This window comes from Mesoplodon mirus (genome assembly GCF_964341445.2).
Source record: "Mesoplodon mirus genome assembly, chromosome: 18".
In the NCBI taxonomy this organism is placed as follows: Eukaryota; Metazoa; Chordata; class Mammalia; order Artiodactyla; family Ziphiidae; genus Mesoplodon; species Mesoplodon mirus.
The window spans coordinates 7995874-8022902 of NC_138994.1; the positions used below are offsets into that span (position 1 = coordinate 7995874).

General features: G+C 54.3%; 1 protein-coding gene across 1 annotated transcript in view; it reads right to left on the reverse strand.

Annotated features, from left to right (window-relative positions):
- Window positions 1–347: 347 nt before the first annotated feature.
- Window positions 348–27029, reverse strand: part of MAP3K14 (mitogen-activated protein kinase kinase kinase 14) — a 43183-nt gene continuing 16501 nt past the window's right edge. Inside the window, exons 2-16 of the mRNA XM_082604955.1 lie at window positions 19410–19685; window positions 18123–18192; window positions 16785–16995; window positions 16043–16663; window positions 15336–15473; window positions 9639–9768; window positions 9278–9409; window positions 8728–8832; window positions 7253–7416; window positions 6620–6770; window positions 4459–4848; window positions 4190–4296; window positions 3612–3756; window positions 2340–2440; window positions 348–1977 (exon numbers count right to left, since the gene is read on the reverse strand). Coding sequence (XP_082461081.1) covers window positions 1813–1977; window positions 2340–2440; window positions 3612–3756; window positions 4190–4296; window positions 4459–4848; window positions 6620–6770; window positions 7253–7416; window positions 8728–8832; window positions 9278–9409; window positions 9639–9768; window positions 15336–15473; window positions 16043–16663; window positions 16785–16995; window positions 18123–18192; window positions 19410–19665 — 2886 coding nt within the window. The 5' untranslated portion in view covers window positions 19666–19685 and the 3' untranslated portion in view covers window positions 348–1812. The remainder of the gene's footprint in view (window positions 1978–2339; window positions 2441–3611; window positions 3757–4189; window positions 4297–4458; window positions 4849–6619; window positions 6771–7252; window positions 7417–8727; window positions 8833–9277; window positions 9410–9638; window positions 9769–15335; window positions 15474–16042; window positions 16664–16784; window positions 16996–18122; window positions 18193–19409; window positions 19686–27029) is intronic.

The following is a 27029-nucleotide window of genomic DNA, read 5'->3' on the forward strand; positions in this document are numbered from 1 at the left end:
GGGCATGTGGTCTGTCCCCACCTACCCCTGCTGGGTCAGTGCCCAGGCCTCGACACCCTCCTGCTCCTCCCCTCAGCCTGGCAGTGTTCTGCCAGGGACTTCCCTGCTGTCGCTGGGTGGGGGATCTTGCCTGACTGGTCTGAACGGATAGCTCAGAGGCAGAACTGGAAGCACCAACTGGGAGGAGTGGTGGGAAAAGCAGCCCCATTCAAGGGCTGAAAACAGTCCTTGCCTACGGGGCAAGACTTGACAAGCTCCCACCCAGAAGGCACGAGGAGGCTGCCGTTAGGACGTGAGGTGCAGCACACAGGCAGGCGCGAGTGGAGACAACCGTGGCCCAAACACACTTATCATTACCTCAAACTTTATTGCCCACGAGGAGTTCTCTACCGTCTCAACTCTGCAGGACCAAGGCTGCAGTTCTTCACGTACGGGGGGCCGGGGGTCTCTCCCTGGGGAGCAGCATGGCTCAATGTGGAGAGCTGGGCAGAGGCCGCCTTGGCAAACCGTGGGGATGAGCTTCTCCCCAGACGGACTCTCAGGGGACAACCCCTCACCCCACAACAATTCACAGTTGATTAATGCTACATGAGTGCTGATCAGCTCGCCGGGGAGGAAGAGGCTGGGGTGATGGTAGGGGTGCTCACCTTAAAGAAACCTGAAGGAGGTTTGAGGGGTCACATGCATGGAGAAGGGTCAAGAGCTGAGTCCCTTCACCCCATCTCCTGGCCTGCTTGTGCTCATGCAGAACCGCTGGCCTGCCCTCCTGGAGGGCAGCCATGAAAGTGCTTGAGGTCATCAGAGTGCAAAGTGCAGCTGGCGGTGCCCCCGAGACCAGGAGCAGCAGGACCAGTGAGTGTCTCGGGAAGCTCATGTGCGGATGTTGAGAGCCGTGGCCTGGGTAGCAGGAGCGCCTGCGTCTGCTGCCTTCTCTCGAGTCTATCGTGCCCTGTCCTCAGGCCGTTCCCGTCAGGTAGGTCTCACGTCACCCTTCACTACTGCAGATGAGGGGGCTGAGTGCCAGCTGGGTAGGGGCGGTGCTGGGCCTGCGGTTGGGGCTCGGGGCCTGATGCTCTGGGGAAGACTGGTGGCCAGCAGCAAAGGGGTATGTGCTTAGGGACTGAGAACCATGTCACTTGAACGCCTTCTCTGGCCCTTGGCTGAAGCTGAGCTCAGCTCAGGGCCTGGGTTGCGGCTCCCTGAGAAGTGTGGTGTTTTCTCCCAGGGAGACCCCCAGTGTCAGGTATTCCTCCCTCCCTGACCTGGTCTGAAAAGCACCTAGAGATAGAAGGGGGGCTGATGGCCAGGCAAGGCTGGCCAAGGGGGTCAGAGGGCCCCCTCCATTAACCCAAGGGTAGGTACACCTGCTGCCCCAGTCCTGTACTGGGCCTGGGGGTAGGTCATTAGATGCTCATACCTGCCTGGAACCCGAGGGAGGGGCCCGCCCACCTCTCTGGGACCTGGGCCAGAAGCCACTCTCCCCTGACTGCCAGCAAGTGGTCACTGATCCTCATGGGTCAGGCCAGCTTGTCAGGACCAAGGCAGAGAAGACCCTCTTTGTTCCCCATGGGAAGAGGCCTCCTGTCTTCCTCCTCCTCCTCCTCATGTGGGCTCAGGAAGGACACAGGTGGGAGATCCTGGGAGGTGTTCTGCTAGCCCCACCTTACTGTTGCCAGCCCCTGGTCCCACTGCTGAGCCACAGGCTGGCAGACCCCTGGGAGCAGGCAGGCTGAGCCTGTGTCTCAGGGGCAGCGTTAAGCACCAAGAAGGAAGGTCGCTTCTGGCCGAGTGGAGCCAGTGGTGGAAGGCTGGTTAGGGCCTGTTCTCCAGCTGGCCGTGCTTGACCCTCCAGCTCCAGGCGAAGCTGCCATCAGGGGCCAGGGTGCACTGCAAGTCGATGCCCGAGTCTGGCACCTCCATGTCGTAGCGCACGGGCTGCCCGTCCTTGGTCACCAAGCTGAAAGCTGAGGCTGGGATCTGGGGGCAGAGCAAACGAATGGGCCTGAGGGTGGCAAGGGGCACTGAAGGTTCCTAGAAGCGCGGTGTTGATGGTCTCCTGCCGTGCCGGCAGACACCTCCCTCCAGCCGAGTAGGCAGCCCTGAGGTATCATCTGCCTTTCATTCTGGAACACTTGCAGAATCTCACCTGGTCCAAGTGTGGATCCTGAGGACCCTCCAATCACCACGGCCAGTCTTGCCCTGGGACCCCGGGGGACATCTGGGGCCAACTATTCCCTCTGGTGCCATTTCTACTTATTCAAAAGCCTCCTTCCTGGAGGACTGGGCTAGGTGCACTGGGTTCTGGGGCTCTGCCCCTAAGCGTGTACCTGCCCCCTTACCTGGCTGCTGATGCCGGTTGCGATGTCTCCCACCTTGACCCGGTGGAATTCCCGGATGTGCAGGTGTTCGCCATTGAGAGACTGTATTTGGACTTTCACACCTAGAAGGCAGGTAAGGTGACCATCAGGAGAGTGGCTGCTAGCTCCCTAAGGTGCCCTGTGTAGGGGGAAGCAGGGTGGCTGTGGGGAAGCTGCAGAGATGACATGGAGGGTGGAGTGGCTGTCATGTTATACCCCTGCTAGCTCTTACTGGCCATTTCCTGTCACCACCAGGAATTTGGCCTGCACAGTGCAAAGATCTAAGGTTGGCTGCTGTGGGGAAGTAGTATTTCAACTTACAAAGCAGAAAGGAACTGGAAACAAAGATTCTTAAATTAGATTGTGGGCAACTTAGATTGTAAGTCCCTGAGGTGGTGCGGCCTGTGGCCAGGCATGCGGGCTTATGCCATGATCTCACTGTCTCCAGGGAACCGAGAGCTGATGAAACCCTCATTGTGTCAAAATCACAACATGACCTCTGCAACCACGCTTGAAAACAGAGTTCTACATATGTTGTCCTTCTCATCTTCTGACTTCAAATGTCAGAGGAGGATCTCAGCAAACCTACTACTGAGGTTATTTTTTTTAATATTTATTTATTTTTGGCTGTGTTGGGTCTTTGTAGCTGTGCGCGGGCTTTCTCTAGTTGCGGAGAGCAGAGGCCACTCTTCGTTGTGGTGAGCAGGCTTCTCATTGCGGTGGCTTCTCTTGTTGCGGAGCACGGGCTCTAGGCGTGCGGGCTTCAGTAGTTGTGGCTCATGGGCTCTAGAGCTCAGGCTCAGTAGTTGTGGCGCACGGGCTTTGTTGCTCTGTGGCATGTAGGATCTTCCCGGACCAGGGCTCGAACCCGTGTCCCCTGCACTGGCAGGTGGACTCTTAACCACTGCCCACCAGGGAAGCCCCTATTGCTGACTTCTTGATTAAAACGCTCATGGGGTCCTGTTCTTCCTTTTCCCTTTAGAAGACATTAATTGCTCAGTTTTTGGACTCCAGGCCAGGAAAGACTGCTCTCTGCCCCAAGCTAGAGGCCTTCTGGGACTCTATCAACTGCTCACAAGGGTCAATGGTCCTTGACTGCCCCATAAGGAAAGGCTCTGGGTGATCAGGGCCTTTACTCTAAACCAACTTAATGGCCAGGTACCTCAAATTCTGGGTGCCAGGTGCCTTCCTCTCCCTTCCCCACTGTGCCCCACTCTCAGACTCCCCAGTCCCAGGCGGATCAGGGGACTGTACCGTTGAAATAGCTCGGCGTGTCGGTGGGCCGCCCCCGGGCCAGCACCATGTTCCAGCTGGAGCTGCGGGCCTCCGCCTGGCTGCTCCACGAGTGCACGCCGGAACTCAGGGTGTCCCGCGAGCTCTGAGAGGCCTTGGACGGGTTCTGAAACAGGAGTGGGCACAGACTCAGGCCCCCGGGCTCAGGGAACCATCTCTGGCCTTGGTCTGATTTGGCGAGGAAGTGCCATGTCCTAGGCTGGAGTGTGGCTCTCCTGAGCATTGGGGCTCAGCACAGGGCTGAGCTCCTGAGGGGCCCTTGGGCTGCAGGAGGGTGAACAGTCATTCTGTGGGGACCAAAGCCAAGCCTTTCCCCTCACTATCCTAGTAGCCAAACCAGTCCCTAATTCCCAGGTGTGTTGGAGATGGACTGTCTCATTCTGAGAAACCAGGACCCCTGCCCCAGTGAGGACCCCTCCCAGAAGGAATGGGCACCCCTGTCACCTGCCCTTTACCCACGACTTGCACACGGCCCCTTCACTGGCCGGACACAAAGCCACCTGCCCTGTGCCCCGGCTCCTGGTCCACGGCCGACTCACCTTCTCACTGTCATCTGACAGGGAGAGGCTGTCGATGCTGAGGCATGAGAGGATTTGCTCCTGTTCCTCCAGAGAAAATGGCTGCGACAGGCTGTTCAGAAATAATTCTGCAGAGAAAAGCAGAAGACGGCTGTGAAAGACTGGGAGGGTCCGGCTGTGCCGTCGGCATTCTGCACAGACTGCTGACCCTGGGGCAGAGGACGAAGCCCAGGCCTTGGTGCAGGGCCCAGGCCCGTGCTCGGGGACCTGGAGGCCGTGGCTGCCCGTACCTATTTCCAGCTGTTGCAGCTCTTGCTCGGGGAAGGTTGCCTTCCGCTCTGGTGAGCTGGAGTTCTTGGCTGGGGCCGGATCCAGGGAGGACAGAGCCAGTGGTTCCCACGTCCCGGACTCTCCTTTGCCCCAGTGCAGGCTGGGAGACTTGTTCTGCTCTGGGGGCTCTGGGGGTGGAGGAGGCTGGAGCTTAGGGGCCCCGCCTGCTGCATCCTCGGCTGGCTGGGGCCCCGGGGCCTCTGGTGAGAGCTCCCCTGGCGAGAGCTCCACTGGTGGGGCACGTAGGGTCTGGTGAGGGTGCCCTTGGCTTGGCGGTGGGTGGGCTTGGAGTGGCGGCGGATGTCTTGGTTCTTTGTACTCTCCCCTCCAAGGGCTCCTCAGACCTCCCACTACAAAACAGAGAGCACACATGGTGAGGTGGAAATGGGCCAGGCCAGGTGGCCTTTCCTGAGCCGAAGAGGGCCAGAAGCAGGCAGTGAGGGTGGCCTTTTGCCCGGCCAGGACATGACTTTGGAGGGCAGTGTGTGGCCTCCAGAGGAGGCCTCTTCCATAAGATGGCCCCGATGACGGGACTAAGACAGTATTTCTTTTATTCCATTTTCCTCCTAGGTAACAACTGCAAATTTAAAAATTACAGAATTGGCTCCAGAGGAGGACTTTGTTAATATTAATAGTAAAGAGAAGATTTAAAAATAGCTCTGGGGTCATGCCAACTCACAGTTCCCAGGCGAATGGGCCTCACTGACCCTCCGTCTCTCTTACCCCTCCCTTCCCGATAGTCAGTGCTTCCTGAAGACACCATTCCTCTGGAGTGGGGGGCAGTTCAGCCCTGGGGCCATTACAACTACCATCTATGTTTGGCGTCAGGGGCTATGCAAGGTCTCTCTTCTGTTTTACTTATTCCCTTTCGTTCCCATAACCACTGTCTCTCCCTTGCCACCCCCTACCCCGCCCCCGGCTGATGTTCTCTTATGTTCAACGTGTCATTTTGGGTTTGATCGAATTCTTGCAAAGCATGTGTTGTTTTTATTTATCAAGTTTTTAAAATACATTTATTTTATTTTTGGCTGCGTTGGGTCTTTGTTGCTGTGCGTGGACTTTCTCTAGTTGTGGCGAGCAGGGGCTACGCTCCGCTGCGGTGTGCGGGCTTCTCATTGCAGTGGCTCCTCTTGTTGCGGAGCACGGGTTCTAGGTGTGTGGGCTTCAGTAGTTGTGGCACGTGGGCTCAGCCGTTGTGGCTCGCAGGCTCTAGAGCGCAGGCTCAGTAGTTGTGGCACGCGGGCTCAGTAGTTCTGGCACGCGGGCTTAGATGCTCCGCGGCATGTGGGATCTTCCCGGACCAGGGCTCAAACCCACGTCCCCCTCATTGGCAGGCAGATTCTTAACCACTGCGCCACCAGGGAAGCCCTATTTATCAATTTTTAATTTACAGAAAAGGCACTGTGTTCCAGGCCTTGCTCTGTTGGTCCTCTTTGCAGCCAGCACTATGGCTTGAAGATCCAGCCAGGTTGCCCCGTGAGCACTGAGTTGCTTTAATTGCTGTGAGCGCTGCGTGGAGCATCCTCCACCCCCCACCCCCACCTTTGGCCTCTCCAAGCTCCCAGGGAGGGACACCCGACTCCCTTCCCACAAACGACACTGCAGCGTGCATCCGCAGGCGTGTCCCCTTATGGACCTGGGCAGAGTTTCTTTGGCGGTGTGCCCTGGAGCAGGGTGCTGGGTCCTGGGTCTGCAGACGTCTGCTGGAGTGCTGCCAGGTGCTCTCCAGCAGAGCGTAAAGGCCACTGTCCCTCATCCCCACCAACACTTGGCGTGGAACCAACTTCCTGATTTTCCCCACACAAATGGCTAGAAAGTGATACCTGGCTTTATTTTAAATTCTCTGATACTGAGTTCAAGCCTCCCTTTATATGTTGTAACCCCTTGCCCCATCTCTGAGCGCAGCCTCTGCATCAAGACACAGTACTAAGCACAGTACAAGGCACAGTACTAAGCACTTTGACTCACGGGACCTCAGTCTTCCTAACAAGCCTGAGGTTGGTGTCATGCTCATGCTCTAGACGGGGCAACCAAGGCTCTGAAAGGCTGAGTACCTTGCTCTTGGCCACTACATGACCCCGCCGCCTCTCTCGCCCCCTGCAGCCAGCATGGGGCTCTTACCATGCTGCAGTGCCAGGCTGACCTTCCCCCCCAGCTCTGCTGCAGACGCTCGGTGGACAGGCTCTTTCCTGAGCCCCTCCTGGATGGCCTGGGCTGTGAGGGGGGCACAGGAGGGCGGGATCTCCCTCACAGGCGGAGGCTCGCTGGCAATCTGGGGGTCAAAAGGCAACATATGAGGCCTGCCTCCCCGTCACTTCCTGGCCCCCAGCTTTCTGTTCTTGCTCCCCCTCCACTCTCCCCTGCCCTGCTGTGCTGGGGTCGGTCACAAGGACTAGAGTGGCCTGGTCTAGAGTGAGGGCTGGGACTTTTCCAAGAAAAGGTAGGACAGCACAGAGCTAGGGGGTGAGGCACCCATGACTCCCAGGCCCAGCCTGTCAGGAGGCAGGCAGAGGTGGACCGGGGTGTGGACGCAAGAGAGCCCTGAACCACAAACTCAAGAAGACCCCTCACCTAGGATCTGCCCTTGGACCCTCAGATTCGAGTAGCCAAGTATTTTAGTCAGGATCCCACATTTATGATGAGGCCTCTGCTTGCTCCCATCTGCCACTGAAGAGCGGCCAAAATGGGAGGCCACATCAAGCCTGCAGCCTGGGCCCCGTGGCCCTGCTGGCTGTCCCAGGTGCTGTCACGGACCTTGAGGCACAGCGGCCCTCGGAAGTACTGGGTCCAAGGGTGGCAGCCATTGAGCATGTGCAGCATCATGCAACAGCTGCTCCAGATGTCCACCTTGGCATCACAGGGCTTGCCCATCACCACCTCTGGCGCCATGTGGGTCTCTGTACCGGGGATGTAGTCCCCTGAGAAGGTGAGGAGAGACAGAAAAGGCAACTGTGAACTCTGATGGGCACAAGCCTTGGCAATGACCACCCGAGTCAATTCATGAAACACCCTGACTGTCTCAAAGTACCTTAAATAGAGATAAAGCCTCCAAATCAAACTTGCTGGGGCTGAGCCAAGTCGGGGATTGTCCTGGGGACCAGGACGAAGAATATATATCATCCAAAACACAGGCTCTGCCCTGTGGACCAAACCCTTAAAGTGCTTTCCAAAGGCGGGGGAGGGGCCTAGACACTGGAAGTTCGGTTGTAGAAGACTGATTAGTGGTATGATGTTCCTAAAATGTAGGTTAAAAAAAAAAAAGGAAACTTATATGCATAAAAGACTAGAAAGATTGATGCCAGATGTGAACAGTATTTTTTTCTGGTGGTTTGTATTTTTTATTTTTGCTTAGCTTTACTTTCTGCAAAAGATATTAGAAAAGATATTTTTGTAATAAGAAGAAAACACTACAGTTATTTCAAAGTGGAGGGCAGGTGCCCATGTTCAATTTACATCTTCAGAATTACCAACAGTCCTTTAACAACAAAGAATCACTTCTAAAAGACTCTTTTTCCTTTGGTCAAAATGAAATAATTTTATGCTAATGCTATAAATAAAAAAGCAGGGCACAAAATCGTGTTATAATGGCCTTAACCATGTACAGAAAAAAAAAAGACCTGGAGGGAATTATCTAAAATATTCATGATTATCTCTCTGGGCAAAAGGAATGGTGAGAATTCTTTTTCTCTCCCCTTCCATTCCACTTAACACTGTAGTTGCCAAATATTTTACAGTGGGTATGGATTATTTTGATAATCAGAAGAATGTAAGTTAAAAACAGGGATTTCTTCAGCTACTGAGCCCCAGCCCCTTGGTCAGCCTTCCCATTTTGCTTTCAGAAACTGTGCTCTCAGAGGCACAGGAGGGCTGAGGTCACAGGGTGGGAGCACAGCTCCCCAGAAAAGGCTGGATAAGAGGGGTGGAGCTCTGGGGGCTCTGAGGTAGGAGACCTGGGGACCTCAGGCGAGGCACCCAGCCTTTCTGTTCCCTACCCTGTATAATAGGAACATCAGAAACAAGCACCTGATACGCATTGTTGCATTTAAGCCTAACAACAAAAGCCTCATGATAACCTAGGGTTGCTGTGGGGCTGAAGTATCTTGGTGGACCTAAAGTGCTCACATCTCTGATTGCCATTAAGGAAAGTACAGGAGAAGGCGCATGGCTAATGCGTAGTAAAGGCTACTAGCTATTATCATTGTGGGGAGCGGCGGCGGGGAGGGGCGTACCTGTGAGCAAAGACTTCCCCAGGCCATCGGGTTGAAGGCACACAGCATGGCCAAAGTCGCAGAGGGCTGCGTGGCTCCCATCGCTGGACAGGAGCACATTGTCGGCTGCCAGGCCACCCCCGGGAAGAAGAGGAACAGGTGAGTCACCAAGGGCCCCGGCCCAATCTGCACCTCCGGCGAGGCAATTTTCTGGCTGACCCTGCATGGCAGCTGCTGCTTCTGATTAGTTTCATTAGTCATGGAGGGAGGGAGGAGGGAATCAGTTCAGCCTGGAGGCAGGCAGCAGGCAGGATCTCTGAGGGTGAGGGGACAGTGCCACTCAGCTCTGCTGTCCCCACCCTCCCCCAGTGGTCACCAGTGTGGTAGGAGCTTGATCTGCTGTTCTCTGTGGGCATCACCCACTGGAAACTACAGTGCCAGGCTGAGCGCTGGGAGAACACACTTCCCCTTCCTACTGGAGCAGGCCCAGAAGACCTGGGAGGAAACCAGGCAGGGTGGGGTGAGGAAGGAGCCCCACAGGGTCCAGGGCCACAGGCGCCCTGAGCCTTACCTTTCACATCTCCATGTAGAATCCTTCGGGTATGGAGGTATTCCAGCCCTTCCAGAGCCTGGCCCAGGTAATAAAGGGCCCGGTCCTCCGGCAGACAGCCCCTCTGCTTTATGAGCTGGCCCAGCGAGCCACCTAGGAGACCAATGGCCAGTCTTTACATGGGGCTTTTCCAGGCCTGCAAGCCAGCCAAGGGCAAGTGCCTTCGAAGGGCAGGTGGTAGAAAGCAGGCCTTTCTTGCCGATGTCACAGGGTCAAGAGATTAAAAACGGATTGACTAGGGATGAGGGTCAACCTGGGCAAGACTCAGGGAAACCCTTGGCTCTGAATGTGGAGGGAGAAGGAGCGGCAGCTGGCTCCTCACCTTCTAGAAGCTCCATGAAGATGTTGACCCAGGGACCTTCCTTCACAGCTCCATACAAAGGGACGATTCTGGGTGAGGTCAATCCCGCACATGCCATCAACTCCTCAGCCCGAAACACTTCAACTCGCACCTGGAAGGGCCCAGAGGTGGGTGTGAGTCAGGGTGATGGACCAGGGCTGGTTCCCTGGCATCCTGTCAGGATCCTTGAAGCTCCCTGCACAGAGGCCGCTGATGTTCCCGGTGACGATCCTGAGGCCAGGCAGGGGCCCTGGTGGGCCTACTGGAGCCTTAGAGACTAAACTGTGCCCCCTGGGGGTCGGGGTCAACGCCTAGTACTCGATTAAAGTTCTGCAGTGCTGATGCCTATGGAAATATAGTCACAAAAACTACAATCCTTATCCAGGCCCCTGGCATGCTGCCCACCCTCAGAGATCGGCCAAACACAGAACTTTCTTTTCCCCAACCCAAATATCTGGACAGTTTCTAGGTCATGGGACCTCTTCTGTATCAACATCCACTTCTACTCTTAAGATGCTGGGCTTCTGTAGCCAGAGTTGATGCGGCCAAGATTCTGGCTCTGTCAGTGCCCCTGGATCCTCAGTGTCCTTCTCAGCACTTATTATTTGCTCATAATTATTTGCCTTTTCCCCTGAGGGCTAAAATGTCCATGTAGATGGGGCAGTGCTTGTTTACTCTGTTTGCAGCTGTTTCCCCAGGATCTGGGCATAGGAGAGGATTCTCCTATGGGGAGGGGTTTGGCCAAGGCCCCTCCTACAGGGGACTGGCAGGCCAGGGACCACCCACTCCTTTCTGCAGGGACCAGCACGACATGGAGGGAAGAAATAGGCCTTGGGTACAAACAACCTGGGCTGAGACCCTGGCTTGGCCATTTCCAAAGGTAGATCACTTCCCCCAAGCTATGTGCCTCCACATGTGAACGGTGGGGACAGTGGCATCCGCTCCAGGGTGGAGTGGGGATCTGGAGGGGTGATAACCAGCACCAGGCCTGGCAACTAGTGGGTGCTCAGGGAATGCCAGCTCCCCGCCTCCTCCCTCCAGCTCAAGTAAGAGCAGCTTACTGAATGCTTACACTTCCTAATAGAGACTTGTCCTTTCCGGCTGCAGCTGGTTCTCATGTTAGCCCTGAGAAGTACCACCAGGGGGCATGAGTGGTAACAAAACTAGCCTGGAAGCCGTCAGTCAGGGCCTGGCAGTTTTCTTCCGAGACCTGCTGACTTGTGCAGCTTTTGGACTTTAGCCTATCAGTGGAAAATGTCCCTCTTTTGGTTCCTTGCAGAATATCTGGTTTGGTTAATCAACTCACATGAACTTTGACTCCCTGTCAGTGTTTCCAGCTCTGAACCTGAGTTGGAACTAATTTGCCAACCGGACTTGTATTAACAAATGTCTTTAACCCTACTGCTCCCAAACTGTGGGGTGAAGCACCCTGGGGCACCACAGAGAACTTGGAAGGGGGCTACAGGGTATTTTGCATTTGAGGGAAACAGCAACGATTGACATTTGGGGACACCACACAAACTACTAGCGTGAGACAGTTCAGTTTCAACGATCGAACTGCATTCTTCTGATGACGTATCTTTATGAAGCTAGGTTTTTGGAGGTTGTTGTGACAAAAAGGTACTTCAGGGGGATAATGTGGAGCAGGAAATGAAAGTGATGGCGTCCAGTGATTTCTAAGTTGGAGAAGTTGTGCCTGCCCAACAAGGCATGCATCCCGTTAGTAATTAACGCCTGTTTAAGAACAAAATTTATCTCTCAGTTTATGTGTGTTGTTATTCAAATGGCTACTAGGTTATTAGGATAAAGACTTATTATTGGACCCAATTATTTAGTAAATGGAACTGGTCAGTACTTGTTTTGGCCTGGAGCACCTTGAAAAAATGACTGAGACATTAAGGGCTGTGAACCAAGAAAGTCTGGGAGCCTCGGCTTTAACTTTGAAGAAATCCGTAAGTCCTCTGGAGGGTCCCAGGAATATTAAAACCCTTCCCAACCACCCAGATCAGAGGGGGTTGGAAGGGACACTTCAAAACACAAGGTGCGTTAGAAGTCTGGGCCAGCCCCAGGGAGAGCAGGCTGAAAGGGCGGTCCCAAGGGAGAAAGGACGGCCTTCTGGTCCAGGCCAGCTGCCCATCCGGCCACCTCTCCTCCCTGGACTTCAGTGTCTTCGTCTGTCAAGTGAGGGCTGGACTCTGATGAGGATGTTAATTAATGCGGACTAATATTTAATGCCCACTTAACACGTGCCAGACACTGTGCTCAGCACTTCATAAGCATTAGTCGTTTACATCTTACGATAGCCTAGGAGGTGATATTATCTCATTTTACAGACAAGGAAGCTGAAGACTGGACCAGTAATCTGCTCAAGGTCACTGGATATAAAGTAGCAAAGCTGGGATTTTGGTGGGGGAAGCCTGACTCCAGAGCTCCCAGCTACCCCACCTCGCTGAAGGCCCTTCCAGGTATATTAGCTTTTACACCTGGGACGTTTTTACCTACGTTCAGGCACGCGCCTACCCAGGTGGAAACATGGTCAGCAATCACCTAACTGCCAAATCCACAAGCCACTTCCCTCTGCTTAACTGCCTGCCCGCTTTACACTGCGGATCGCTTTTTCCTTCTTGAAACTTTCCCTCTTGTTTTCTTTAGTATTCGTATCCATTTTATTTCATCAGTAAAAGCGGGAGTAACAGCAACTCTAATAAGTTCTTTTAAAGATCCCAGGAACATAAATATGTAAGGTGGCTAACACAGTATTGGGCACATAGCTTTCCGCCTTATTTCGTCATCACCATAGAGATATTCTCCCCTCGGTCCTTGTACTGATCTCCTTCTTAACACTTGTCCTGGCTGACTTCACCATGTCCCCGGCTGATGGCTGCTTCTACCACCTTTACACCATGTAAGTGTCCACCCCCCATTACAATCTGAGCTCCTTCAGGTCAGGCGTGTGGATTCCACACCTCTGTCTCCCTGGCACGGCGTCTGGCACAGAACAGGTGCTTGGTAACAACAGCTGGCTGGACTTGGCCAAGGCCACCCTATCCCAGATCAGGGCAGAGGCAAAAGGAGGCTCCCAGAACTCCATGCTCGAGCCAGATGTTCTCAAACGTACAGTTCTTAACCCTCTTTGAGCCACAGACCCCTTTGACAATCTAATAAATAAAAAATGTGTGTGTGTCCACACGTGCCACACACATACACACTTTAGAATAAAGTTCCAGGAATTCATGGATCTTATGAATTCATCCACTGACTAGGTTAAGAACTTACACACTGGCTGTTAAAAAGCACTGGACAGATGTATATGTACCAATAAGGAAATCTATCCATGATACACTATTACCTGAAAAAACATGGTACAGAACAACAAATGAGTGCAATCTCATTTCAATAAAAGAAACAACTACATGTTTGTATGTGTGTAACAAGTCTAAAAAAGATTTATGTCAAAGGCTGGTTACCTCAGAAGGGGACTGGGCAACAGAGGGACTTTTGCTTTTTGGGTATCATTCTTTTACAATGAGCCTCTATTAATTTGAAATTAAAAGTAAGCTCAAACAAAACCCTAACCGCCCCCCACCCCCCGCGCCCCAAACCCTACATTAAGCCCTGGACTTGTGACCAATCAACATCTGACCTGGGGCCATGAATGTTCTAGAAGGAGGGCCAATGGGGTGCTGATGTCACCACATGATACCGCACATCCTGGATCCTCCCTAGGGAGCGTCAGAGGGTGTGCAGACTTGCTCTGACCCCCTGTGCGGCTTGACCTCTGATCCTTGGTCCCCACCCTCCACCCTGACCCCCTAGCAGGGAACTGCTTCTGAGATCTTCCAGCTGAAAACGCTAAAGGACACTACTGCCTTCCCTACCCCGCTGCCCTGGAGAGAAAGGAGGGGTGGTCTGCCCGACCAAAGGCAGCTGTGTGGGCTGCCAAAAGCCAACCCCGCTAAGATCCTGGATGGGGGAGGCGGAGTTCTGAGAAGGGCTGGCTCTGGTGGGCTGGGGCAGCGGCTCTGGGGCTGGCAAGTCCGTGCCTTGTTCTTGGAGCTTGTCTGACTGCCTCGGGGAGGTGAGAAAGGGAGTCTCTGTTCTCTTCTACTATATTAGGGTTGTTTACCTTGTTGCCTGGGACTCTGAGAACCTCAGCAGGGGAACAGCTGAGGAGCCCAGTGACTAAGCTCCCCAGCATGGGCGCTCATCTCCAGGACACTTCACACTCTCTTGCCCTCCTCCCACCCGCCTCTCAGGAGGAACAGCTGAGCCTTCTCCGGTGGCCCGGGGAGGGGACTGCAGCTGAGGGGGTCAGGCACGTGGCCTTGGCATCCCAGCAAAACACGATGACCCGTGCTGGCAAGAACTAAGCACGTGTTTCGGCCGGTGGGGGTGGGCAGGGGTGGAGCTGGCTTAGTTGACACGGTATGCCTGAAGCTTGGGGTAATACCTACGGATAGTCCCCTCTCTCATCCCATCACCCCGAGGCCCAAACTCTAGAACTCTAACACCTGGTCACACACAAGCCAGGGCAGCCAGGTTTACTCACAACACAATCTGTACCATCGCCCCTTAAAGTCACAGGCACCCAAGACAGTGGCGGCAGCAGTGTCTACTCTGCGTGGGGCCTGAGCGGGATGGACCTGCCTGGGCTGGCTATTTGGTCCTTTTCCTTTTGGGGATCAGAGTGTCCTTGACAAAAGCCATTGGAAAACAAGGTCCATCTTTGAATTAGCTTATTTCACGCTGCCCAAGGGCCAAGGAAATGGCCCATGGAAACGTTTCTGATTTCCATCTTAGGAAGTCCTTGGCGCTAGCCCTCAGGCTGAGTTGGGGTCAAGGACAAGGTGGCTTCTAGTCAAGGTGAGAGGAGAGGAGAGGAGGAGAAATGGCATCTGAAGGAGAGCACGGCTGACACCCTCAAGGACTGCGAGGCCTGGGCAGTGTGATCTGACAGGAGGCCTCAGTTCCAGGCCCAGCTATGCAGCTGTGGGTGAGGTGCACACCCTCTCTGGTCTCCAGTTCTAACATCAGTGAGACGAGGGAGTGGGAGAGGTGACTCAGGCCTCTGCCTCTAATCAAAATCCTAGAAGCATGAGTCTTCCTCCCCTGTCCCTTCCCGAAGAGAGGTTCAAAGCCAAACTCTACAGTCGGACAAGCCCGGGGCTTCTTGCTAAGTCTCGTTTCCCATGATGTCCATCTCGCAGGACCTAGTGCCTCCGGCCGACAGGAGGCACAGCCCAAACTCAAGTCAGACCTGACTCCCAAGGTGCACGGCCTCCTTTGGGAAGCGCCTGTCAGGTGGAGGCTATGCACTTGCTATTACCTTCTGGTCCACTACGTAGCTTAGGGGTTTCAGCTCAACATGAATTTCATGACAATCCAACCATCTTCCAGGTTTTGACTTGCTCTAGGGGCCTGGCATCAGGAGTGGCCCAAGCTGCGTGCACACTCTCGTGCTCCCTCTCACACACACGCGCACCAAGTGCGGCGCCCAGGCGGGGACACGTGACCTGGACTGTCCCCTTCCAGCTCCAGCTGACCCAGGGCAGCCAGGATAGCCAGACGCCGTTAAAGAGTCAGACCCATGGCCTCCCTGTGCTAACCTTGAAAGGAAGCAGAGGGAATGCGACAGGCCTCCTGCCCGCCTTCCCTCCTCAGCCCCGGAGCCCGGCATACCTTTTTGACGGCACACTGGAAGCCGGTTTGCTTGTCCTCCATCCTGTGGACCTCTCCGAAGGAGCCTCTGCCCAGGCAGGGCTGGCGCGTGGCCCAGTGGATGTCCTCTCGGTACTCATAATCCACCGGCTTGAGTTTCTGGGGTTGGCAGGAGACAGAGGCCGGTTTCAGTGGCCAGGGCAGTGGAGGGACGAAGGGTTACAGTGAGGAAGGCTCTCCAGCTGGTGGCCCTTGCCAGGCTGCTGGGCTGAGCCCTCACATCCAAGAATACCAGCAGGTCTGAGGCAGGGCTCGGGGTCGGGGTGTGGGGACGGACCCCGAGAGGGGGTTGCAGGAGTCAGGCGAAGGCAAAGGAGAGCTTCACGGGCTGAGGCAAGCCGATCCTTGCGATGAAGAAACCTCCTCCCCAGACTTGTGATTGTGGGACAGAAACGAAACTGTCAACCGCCCTGACCATGAGAAAAAATGACTCAGGAGCTAAGTGGTAGAGGAAAGGGAAGGACAGTGAAGAGGGGCGGGGGACAAGGGATAGTGTCAGAGATGGACGGGATAACACCCAGAAATCTAAGTTTGGGAAAATCACATAACATTACACAGTGACCCAGGAAGAGAACTAGAGGAAAAGGGGAAGGGAAGGGGGTAGTGAAGGTGGACGGCCCTGGAGGTGGACGCGGTGGTAGGTGTACGTGTGTTTGGGGACTACTCGCCTCGATAAGCAGGACCCCCTCACTGTCCTCGGTTTCAGGGCTGGGCTCCCGAGGCTTGGAGCCCCCCACCAACCAGGTCTTGGCCAGGCTGGCCAGGCTGCGGGCCTGGCCGGAGCTCACGCTGCCTTGCAGAGCGTGCACCAGGTACTCCTCCACGGACAGCTTGTCACTCGAGCCGTGAGACGGGCAGCTGGGCTTCACGTGTGGGCCAGGCAGGGGCTTCTGGCCGTCTACACAGGCCAGTCTGCCCAGGGGAGGGCCGGGCAGGGGCTGCTGGCTGTCTACACAGTTTGCCAGTTTGCCTAGGAAGAAGGACTCTAAGGGGTGAGGTTTCCAGGGCTGGAGAGGGTGGAATGGGAAGGGGTGGGGCCGTCTGCTGTAGGGGAAGGGGTGAGCGGGCTGGGGCAGGGGGCCTACGTCCTGGGGGTGGTGGAGTTTCCACACGTGGTTTAAGCACTGCAGGGGGCTGATCAGTTTGTGGAGTTCCGGTCGAGGCAGCGCTGGCCGCAGGCCCTCCCCGAGTTTCTTAAACCAGAGATGGCCGAGGCCTGGCTCCTTCAGAGGCTTGGAGAACTGGGGGGTGTTTCTAACATACGGGGTGCCTAGCGGAGACTCATCCTCCTGCGGGGGAAACACAGCTGTTAGGACGCGGGGCTGGGGCCAAGGCACAGGTGATGTTCCGAAGGCCCCTGAGCCCAGGGGGTGCCCGGCACAGGGGTCTGGGCGTAGGGGCGGGTCTCACCTGCACCGGGACCGTGCAGCTCTCCTGCTCAGGGGTTCTGGGGAGGGGTCTGGCCAAGGCCACTCCTGCCTGAGCCAGGGACTTGGAGCTCTTCTTCTTGCGTTTCCTCCGGGCTTTGCTGCGCCGCTTCCCCTTCCAACACACGCGGGCCATTTTGCCCTCGGTCGAGTGGGCCACATTGTTGGGGATTTGATCAAGACTCTCGGACTGGCTGTCAGCAAGGGGACACAGACACGCATTCTGAGTGTGAGGGGGCAGGGAGACAGAACGGCTCAGGTAGCTGCGGCTGGAGTCATACATACAGACCCGAGGTCAAATCCCAGCTTGGTCAGGACTTGTGTGAACGTGGGAAAGTTCCTGAGCCCCAAAGCCCTTTAGGCTCCTCATTGATAACATGGAGGTGGCGTTTCCTGCCAGGCAGGGCGAAGACGGGGTTTAAATGAAATAGCTCATTTAAAAAGCCTGCCTCGGTGCCCGGCCCCACGGCAAGCTTCCGATCAACAGTGGTTGTCACTAAAGTGAGGGTGCACACGGCTCTTCTGGGTGGAGGGGGAGACATGGTTCTCTCCCTGCTCTCCAAGGGGGGCTTGCCCTTGAGAGGTCCCGGAAGGGGGGCATGTGGCTCAGAGGGCCACAGCCCTCGGCAGGCATTCTCGGCTCTGAGTTGGCTTCTGTTGCCTCCAAAGCAGGGACAGCTTTGGTCACTTTCCCGCTAGCAGTTCCCAAATTCCAACGATAAAGAAGTCCACCTGGTGGTAGGGGAGGAACCGTTTCCAGGTTCAACCTCCAGCTGCCAAGAATCTTCTTTGGGGCTGGGGAGGCTGGGAACAGACGGAGCCGCACTTGGCCTCCTTTCTACAGGGCCGCCGAGCTGCAAGCCTGTCCCTGCCTGTTTCCAAGCCCTCATCCCTCCTTGGGTGTGTCTCACAGAAGGAAAGACACAGCAGGTTTCTCCCCGAGTTAGAGCGGCTTCTCTGGGCCTGCACTCGTGGTCACGTGCCAGCGGCAAAGTGCCTCCTGTTCCCAGCATCCTCCCTACTGATGGGAACCGAGGGGGAGCAGCAAGGACTCCGAGGAGGAGAATAAAAATAAAATGTCAAGCTGATGTGACCCTGATGTGACCCAGAGGTAGTCACCCACACGCTGGGAAAAGCTTTTGAAAAGCTTATTTGGCTGCAAGAGCAGCTCAGCGAGGACGCCTGGGTGGGTTCCAAGAGCCGAACCACAGGTGCTGAAGGAAGGAGCCAGGGGTCACTTGGGAGCGGCCTGGGCAAGCAGCTGGGGTGGGGACGCCCCCGCGGCAGCTCCCTGCCACCCCACTCAAGCTGACTTCCTTACCTGTACTGTTTCGAGCCAGCGATGAAGATCCGTTCTGAGAAGGTGGGGCTGAACTCTTGGCTATTCTCACCTTTTAAGTAAAAGCAAAGGGGTTGGATGAGCAGAAAGGACAGAAAGAACAGGAATTCAGCACTTAGGAGAGAGGCACGTTGCAGATACCCTCCCGGCCGCTCCTCCTTCCCAGACCCCTTCCGCCTGGCGGCTCACCTCCTCTCACTGGCAGCCTCACCCCTCCCTCCCAGCCTGAGGGTCAAGGCACAGGGCGTGCCTACAATATGGGATCACAGGGTGCCCACCTCACCTTCACGTACTGTGAGGTGTAAGTGAGAGGAGCTATCTAAAACACTCAACTAAGTGCCTGGCACACAGTAACAGCTCCACAAATATACACTATTACATACAACGCGCGTGTGTGCGCGCGCGCGTGTGCAGTACTACCATTACTCTGCCACTCACTCCACTTTAATTTTTATTCTCTCGTCTCTCGTCAAAGGCCAGCCAGAAGGAAGCAGAAGATGAGGGGAAGGATGTGTGTATGTGAGAAAATACCGTTATGAGCTGTAGGTCTCGCCAGGCTCCACCCCAGGAAACCTCCTGGGGTGGAGGGTAGGTGTGGGGCAGAGAGGGGATTCCTGGCCCTCCCCACGCCCCTGGGAGTTTCTCAGGCTCCGGTGGCAGCCACTGTTCTGAGCCATCTTGAGGTATTGTGAGTGGAAGCAGAAAGGGTCAGCCTGGGATGCCCCGCAGACCCTGCATCGGCCCTGCAGGCCCGAGGGCAGGCGTTCATTCTTTGGCGGGGTGGGGGGCGGCAAGCACCAGTGTGGAAGGAGGTGAAGGGCCCAGGTCCCAGGGTCCAGAGAGGCTTTCCGGAACACTTGGCCTTTCCTGCCTGGGCCTCTCCAGAGATGCTCAGGCTGCCCAAGGTCCCAGCAGAAGGCCTGCCTGATGGTCCTGCAGGGAGTGCCCAGGACCTTGGAGCCCAAGCATTCCTGTCTCCCAGCTCCCTTCCCCTGCTCTGGTCATGAGCAAGGCCTCTGTCTGCCACTTCTTCCTTCTTGTGCTTCACTCCCCTGCACTGTTCGAGCTCCCACTTCACACTGATCCTTGGCTTAATTCCCAGGTGTGTCTTGCAAGTCTGCTATGGTAGTCACCTTGACGTCCCTCTTCCACAGGGGGACCCTGAGCCCAGCCCCATCGGTGCCCAGCCACCCTTGCACAAGTGCTGCACCCACCTGCAGGCTCCCCACTTGCCCTCTCTGCCAACACTCCCAGCCCAGGGCTCCTTACATTCGGCCTGGGCGATGATGGAGATGGCGGCCGGCCCGCCCTCGGAGCCTTCCTTGGCTGTGCCTTTGGTAATCACGTCGTTCAGGATCTCCCACTTCCCGCAGAACATGGGGCTCTTCTCCACGGCCTCGAGCTTGTGGACGGAGCTCTGCTTCGTCTCCGTTGCCTGTGTCTTCTCCTGGGCTTTGGCGAACTCCTTCTGCTGCCCGACCGCGGAGCCGGGGGCGCCTGGGCAGGCCATTTCCATCACTGCCATCTCCCAGGCTCACGCTCACCCTGTGAGAGACCACACACAGAGCAGGTCACCCCCAGCCCCCGAGGCGCCCAGGTCAGGCTTGGGTGGGAGGAGAAAAGCAGGGGGCAGAGGGTCTCTACCTCCTCACGCCACACGTAGCTATCCTCCAAATGTTCCAAATGGCAACCTCACCATTGTTCCACGTGGGGTGAGCCCCCCAGCCCTACTGGCCCCTCCACCGTAAATGGCCCCTCTCTCCGCCCCACACGGGGAACTCCAGCCCGCCTCCTCCAGGAGAGACGTGGACCAACATCTGGGTTGGTTCTTTCTTGCCTTTATAAATAATGGCTGAATCTTTTTCTGTTGTTTGTTTGGTGGTGAACTTTGCTTCCCCAGAACAGGGTGGTGGATCCTATACTCCAAAACCATCAGTCACATCACTGATTCCACACAAGCCTTGCTTCGTAGAGGACACGCCTGCACCATCCATGATGGCTTTTCTCCAAGTGGAGAGAACCAAGGTTTTGTTTTGTTCCCTAGCTAGAGGTAGATATATGTATGTATATGTGTGTGTGCACGCGTGTGTGTACATAGGCATCCAGATGTGTGTGTGTGTACATATATAGATTTGTGTGTATATTTATATAAACATTACATACATACACATAAATGAAATCTTGCAAATTGAAAAACCAGCATGCAAATGGCAATAGCAGCACTTGGCTCCTTTCACGAGATGCATCTGTTTGTGGCTCTCCAGAAGGCACTGACATGCTTCCTTCTGTAATGTCCAAACTCATTTGCTGAAAATCTCTCCTAAGTATCATTTTTCTTTCAGGCAACATTAGTAGTGGAATTTATATTAGAGCCCCCGACACCAACCGGCACCTCTAGAAATATGAGGACAAAGCACAAGACGTCACCTATCTCTGGGCTCCATCTCTACCAGCTCTGCGTTCCCATAAAGCCAGAAGGGAGAGAGAGCCCACTGTTGTGACAATCTGCTAACAGCACGTGGGCTAGAGTTGTCATGAAAGAGAATGGCACCGCCCTGAGATTGTTACCATTTGGGAACCTTTTTAAAGACTGGGGCTGTGGACTCCCAAGGGCAGGGCCCTTCTGGGTCGTGACTTGCTTGAGACAAAGCCTGAGAAGGCATCAACTGCAGACAGGCCTTCAATAAGCGCTCTCTGATTGCAGCCTGGTCCTAAGGCTGTTACTAACAGATGAGGTCTTCCCTGCGGTAGCTCCATTCATCCCGGATCACTCCTGAATCTGCTCTTGCGCGAGAAAGGCAGACCGTGGGAAGCCGACCCTCCAACACCTCTGACCTTCTGCCGGATCAGGCTGGAAGCTTACAAGAGACAGTGGGATGCTGGGAAACACTAGGCTGAAACCTCCTTCCTACTGCATCTGCTTCACCACAGTGGCTACGAAAGGCTGAGTCAGCTTGACTGGGGTGTGGGTGTGTGGGGTGCCTTCAAGGGCCTTCTAGCTTTGAACTCAGCAGCTCCAGCTTTCAGCCTGGATGCCTGGGTGTGGTCCTGCAGGCTGGATGCTCAGGAGGCTGAATGGGTGGCCTCATTGTTTCTTGATGACCTTAAGAAGTCTAAGCGGTGTTCTGACTTCAATTAGGTGAAAGCCCTCCAAGGCAGGCTGTTTTACTTGTAACCATACTGTCATCCCAACCCCACACCTCCACAGCTCCTTCCATCTCCAAAAAGGACTTGATCCAGGGCCTAGAGTAGGGCCCACCTCTCTCAGCCTCTTTATAAGGGAAATGAGATCTTAAAAACAGACCCCAAGCCCTCCAAACCTAATAGTATTAGAAGCGTGCCTATAGGGACGTTGCTTTAATCTCCTCATTAAAAATTTTTTTTTTTGTTTATTTGGCTGCACTGGGTCTTAGTTGCAGCATGCGGGCTCCTTTAGTTGTGGCGTGCATGTGGGATCTAGTTCCCTGACCCTGCATTGGGAGCACGGAGACTTAACCGCTGGACCACCAGGGAAGTCCCTCTCCTCATTTTTACTTGAAGAAACGCAGGCTTGGGCTTCCCTGGTGGTGCAGTGGTTGAGAATCTGCCTGCCAATGCAGGGGACACGGGTTCGAGCCCTGGTCTGGGAGGATCCCACGTGCCGCGGAGCAACTAGGCCCGTGAGCCACAACTACTGAGCCTGCACGTCTGGAGCTTGTGCTCCGCAACAAGAGAGGCCGCGACAGTGAGAGGCCCGCGCACCGCGATGAAGAGTGGCCCCCGCTTGCCACAACTAGAGAAAGCCCTTGCACAGAAGCAAAGACCCAACACAGCAAAAATAAATAAATTAATTTAAAAAAGAAAAAAAAAAAAAAAAAAAGAAACGCAGGCTTAATTAGGCGGAGACTTGCCCCAGATCACCCAGCCTGTGTGGGGCAGTGCAGGGCCAGACCTCCCCAGTCCCCTGGGCTGCAGGCAAACACAAGGAGGAAAGTCTTGGTCCTCCCTGGGCAGAAGGCTTCCGAGGGTCGGAGGTGGTGTTGCGAGTGTAGAGCAGAGTGGGGCATAGACGGAACAGCCGGTGCTGGCTGCATGAGGGAATCAAAGGGCAGTGCTGAGCATCGGGGATGAAGAGAGAGTTTCATCTGACGGGGAAAGAAATGAGGCCAGCAGTCAATCTCGCTCTGAGGGCAAGATCTTAAACCCAACATCTTAAACCCAGATGTTTAGAGGTCTATAGAGCTGCACTCAGGCTCAAGTGGCCTGTCCTGCCCGACACGGCTCATCCTGAGCTGGAGCTCCTCCAGACAGGCTGTGGGGCACCCCCTCCCCCAGAAGCTGCCCTTTCACCTTGGTGGCTAGGTAGGCAGCTGGCCAGGGGCCCTGATCCTTCCTCCAGGAGCACTCCAGGCTCCCTTGTCCTAGAGAAGCCGAGGCTGAGGCAGCTGAGCTTGGGGCCTCCTCCTTTGTAGTTCCCTGATGACTCATCTGGCAGCCTAGCAGGCAGAGAGAGGAACAAGGTGGCCTGAGAAGCTAACCCAGCAGCTGGCAGCTGAATCTGTGAAGGGCACGGGGAAAACAGGCTGACCCTCACCTCCCAGGGGCACGAAATCTCGGCCCGGGAGCTGTACAGCTTCTCCTGTGTCTGGCTTCCCTGTGCCACATGACCATGACTCAGACCCTCACCGACAAGTCTCCAAGTTCAGGAGGCTATTTTCAGGACGCTTTGGCCTGACAGCAGCTCTCCGACACACACACACGCTTGCTTCTTCACTCTTGCCCACTTCTACATGGGTTCTGATCTACAAAAAATGGGGTTCTGCGCTAAGCCTGGGGCTGCTGATTGGGTGGCCTGCCCAGCTCTGGACTTTGGTCCCTGGCTCGTTGCCCCAGCCCAGAGCCCCGCAGCTTTGCCCCTTCTTTCTCACTCCTGCAGCCTGTGGGAAGTGAGGACTAAGTGGGAGCCCGTTGTGTCTCTGCCTTCGAAGGCAGGTCAAAATCCTGATCCATTACTCAGCTGGACTCTCTCCACAGCTCCACTCAGGCGCCAGATGCATTCTTCCCTCTGCTCTGTGTGTCAGAGCTGAGGACATGAGCAGTGACAATAGCCACACCCTCTCAGCTCACCCACAAGGCTATGAAAACACAAGGGGAACGGAAAGGGGCCGAACGAATTCACTATTCTTTCAGGGCCTGATCCACATACACTGCCTATCCTCTCTTCTGTGGTGCCTCCATGACCCCCTGGAGGGATCCGGGGGTAGGAACGAGTGGGATGGAACCAGATTAACCCTTGGGCATATCTGTGTGACATGCCTGCATGTCACAAGGCTCCTGGGCTCAAGCTCAACTCCCTCACCAGCTAGTAAAGATCTTCTGTCCAAGTTGAGGTGTCCTTAATGTGGGTTCAAGGATGGCTTCAGGGAGGTCTGGGAGCCCTAGAAACTATTCTTGTATTTTTCCAGGGAAGAGGTCCATAGCTTTCATCACATTCTCCAAGGGTCTGACATTCCTCAGAAAGTTGCTCTAGTCTCCCCAGAAGGTCAAGGCCAGGGCAAAATGCTTGTTCTGGCTCCATATTTTTAGGCCGAGGGAAAGCTCACTAATGTAGGGCCTTCCTACCTGACTGCAAGTTAGAATAACCATCTCAAACGCACTCGCCCTAGGTCTACTGAATCAGTCACTGGGCATTAGGCCCAGAATCTGTACTTTTGACAAGTTCTCTGGATGATTCTCATGCCCAGAGGCCGGGGACTGCCATCTGACCCCTGCTCTATACTGTAAGGCTGCACTGTCCAATATGGCAGCCACTAGCCACATGGCTATTTACATTTAAATCAATTCATTTAAAAGAAAATTTAAAAATCAGTTCCTCAGTTACAGTAGCTACCATATAGGACAGTGCACACAGAGAACATTTCCATCACCGCAGAAAGTTCTATTAGACAGTTCTTGTCTAAGGCTATGGTAGCAATGCTGTCTCTGACAGCAAAATTTCTGTTCCTGGGATTCTGGGACAGGAATGGGGTTGAGACTAAATGAGTGCTTGATTAACTGGAAGGTACAAGAATAATGTTTAAAATTTTGATGACAACCTTTCTAAAATGTATCATATTTCAGTTCCCTGTTTTAGTAAGGTCAGTAAAAACACTAGATTAGGAACCAGGAGATATGAGGTCAAACCTTGGAAGCTTTTTTTATTTTTTATTTTTTTATTTTTTTGCTGTACGCGGGCCTCTCACTGTTGTGGCCTCTCCCGTTGCGGAGCACAGGCTCCGGACGCACAGGCTCAGCGGCCATGGCTCACTGGCCCAGCCGCTCCGCGGCATATGGGATCCTCCCAGACCGGGGCACGAACCCGTATCCCCTGCATCGGCAGGTGGACTCTCAACCACTGCGCCACCAGGGAGGCCCCAAAAAGCCTTTTTTTTTTTTTTTTGAGGTACGTGGGCCTCTCAATGTTGTGGCCTCTCCCGTTGTGGAGCACAGGCTCCGGACGCGCAGGCTCAGCGGCCATGGCTCACGGGCCCAGCCGCTCCGTGGCATGTGGGATCTTCCCGGACCGGGGCACGAACCCGTGTCCCCTGCATTGGCAGGCGGACTCTCAACCAGTGCGCCACCAGGGAAGCCCGGAAGCTTTTTTTAAAAAGCAGCAGGACCATTTTTATTAAATGAAATCCACCTCAACCCCCACAATATAAAAGAGCCAGAAACGTGCAACTGCTATGAAATTCACATTAGAAACAGCTGCTCTGCTGAAGAAGGTGGGCAAGGGCCACACATACTCATACTCCCTTCATCCACCACAGACCTCCCCAGAATCCTAGGTCTCCAAGGAAAAGAGTCTGAAAACGAGTGGCCTAGGTCCTTTTGAGGTTCCGTCTAGTTTCCCAAATGCCACTGATTTGTCAGGATTATTTGAGGGCTGGATGACTCTAATTCAGAATGATAATTGTCAATATTTACTAAGCACCGCCATTATTATTTTTTTTATTTTATTTTTTTTTTTTGCGGTATGCAGGCCTCTCCCTGTTGCGGCCTCTCCCGTTGTGGAGCACAGGCTCCGGACGCGCAGGCTCAGCGGCCACGGCTCACAGGCCCAGCCGCTCCGCGGCATGTGGGATCTTCCCGGCCCGGGGCACGAACCCGTGTCCCCTGCATCGGCAGGCGGACTCTCAACCACTGCGCCACCAGGGAAGCCCTAGCACCGCCATTATTAATGTCAATTTCAGATGTGAAAACTGAGGCTTAGAGAAGTTCAGTAGCCGGCCAGAACAGTCACACAGGGACAAGCTGCAGAAGCGGGGCTGAACGTGCACTGCTGCTTCCCCAGCCTTCATGCTAAGCCTTGAGCAGGCCACTGAGTTTCTTCTCATAGCTTCTTCAGAGCAGTTTTGAGGGCTGAAGGAGGTAGAGTACTTGACATGGCAATCAGCTTGCCTGGCCAATAGAAGCTGATAAACGCCCTCACTGAGACAATGGGACTTCTTTGTTTCAGCATCACCCAGCCAAGGTGTCAAGCCTTACCTAAGGCACTCAACACTTTGAGCCTTGATTCGCTGTATATCAAAGAGAAATATAGGGCCATCTTGAAAATGTCCACTGAGGGGCCAGGGAAGAGCAGGGCAAATCCCTCTCAGGATATTTCATCTGGAAATAAAAACGTGTCCTTCTCTGAATGCCCAGAGGGGACACATCACAGAAGCAGAATAACTCAACTTCCTTAATAAGATGTTAGTTGAAAACCAATCTCATTCTGATGCTTCCTCTTTTAAGCCTTCAGCTTGCCTGGCTACTAGGCCACACTGGGCCAGCCTCTGCCTATCAAGAACAAGGGGTATGCAGGAAGGGGAACCAAGGGCAAGTGCCGGGCAGAGTGAGCTGGCCAGGCGGACCCAGAGATCCCCATGCGTTCTCAATCCCAGCTCCCTTTTCTGCCCTGCCTACCCTCCCCAAGCCCCTACCCTCAGCCTCTGTTCCAGCCACACTGCTCCTTTCACTTCCCTGAGCAGGGCAGCCATGGGTGAGCCTGATTCTTTTCCTCTGCTCATCCTGTTCCCTGTAAAGAGTGTCTTCTTCCTTTATTACTATCTGTCCAGATCTCACCTATCCTTTATAACCTATCTCCTCAATGAAACCTTTTCTGGTAGGCTCCTGCATTCACTCAACAGGTATTAAATGACAGTCTCCTAAGTGCCAGGGACTGTCATAGTCACTGCCATTCATTAAACATCTTCTGTGTGTTGGGCATGTGCTCGGGGCTTTATCCATGTTATTGATGAACCTCACAGCAACACTGCAAGGCTGGTAATATTTTTACAGATGAAGAAACTAAGGCCCTGAGAGGTAAACTGCCTGCAGAAACTAAAAAGGCCCAATTTATACAACTAGAGCATCTAACATGGGGTTAGGGCTAAAGGCAGGACACTCCTGGCGCTTTCCCCTGGAACCCAAGGATCCTTAGTTCCTTTCTAGGATAAAAGCTTGTTGGCAAAGGTACCTGGAACTTCAGGAACTGAGCAATATTACTACCCATGTGCATATTACTACCCCTATTTTACCCGCAGGATCTGTCCACTGTTGGTAATAATTTCTTAGCCTGTGTAGGTAGGAAGGACAAGAACTAAAAATGTGGGGTCTCATCAGTAAGGGCTGGATCAGCAATAAATTGGTCAGACTTCTAGTGGAGTTACTCCAGTACATGTTCCTGGGATGTTACCATTTTTCACTTGATTAGTTTTAACAGGTCATTTCATTTTCTTAATACAATTAAAAAAAATCCACACAATACACAAACACAGCAACAAGAGTTCCAGGAAAGATGGTACTATCTTCAGGGAAAGAAGCACTGAAGGTTGTGCTTTGGCAAGCAGAAAAGTAAACCAGAGAAAAAATGGGATGCAAGAAACA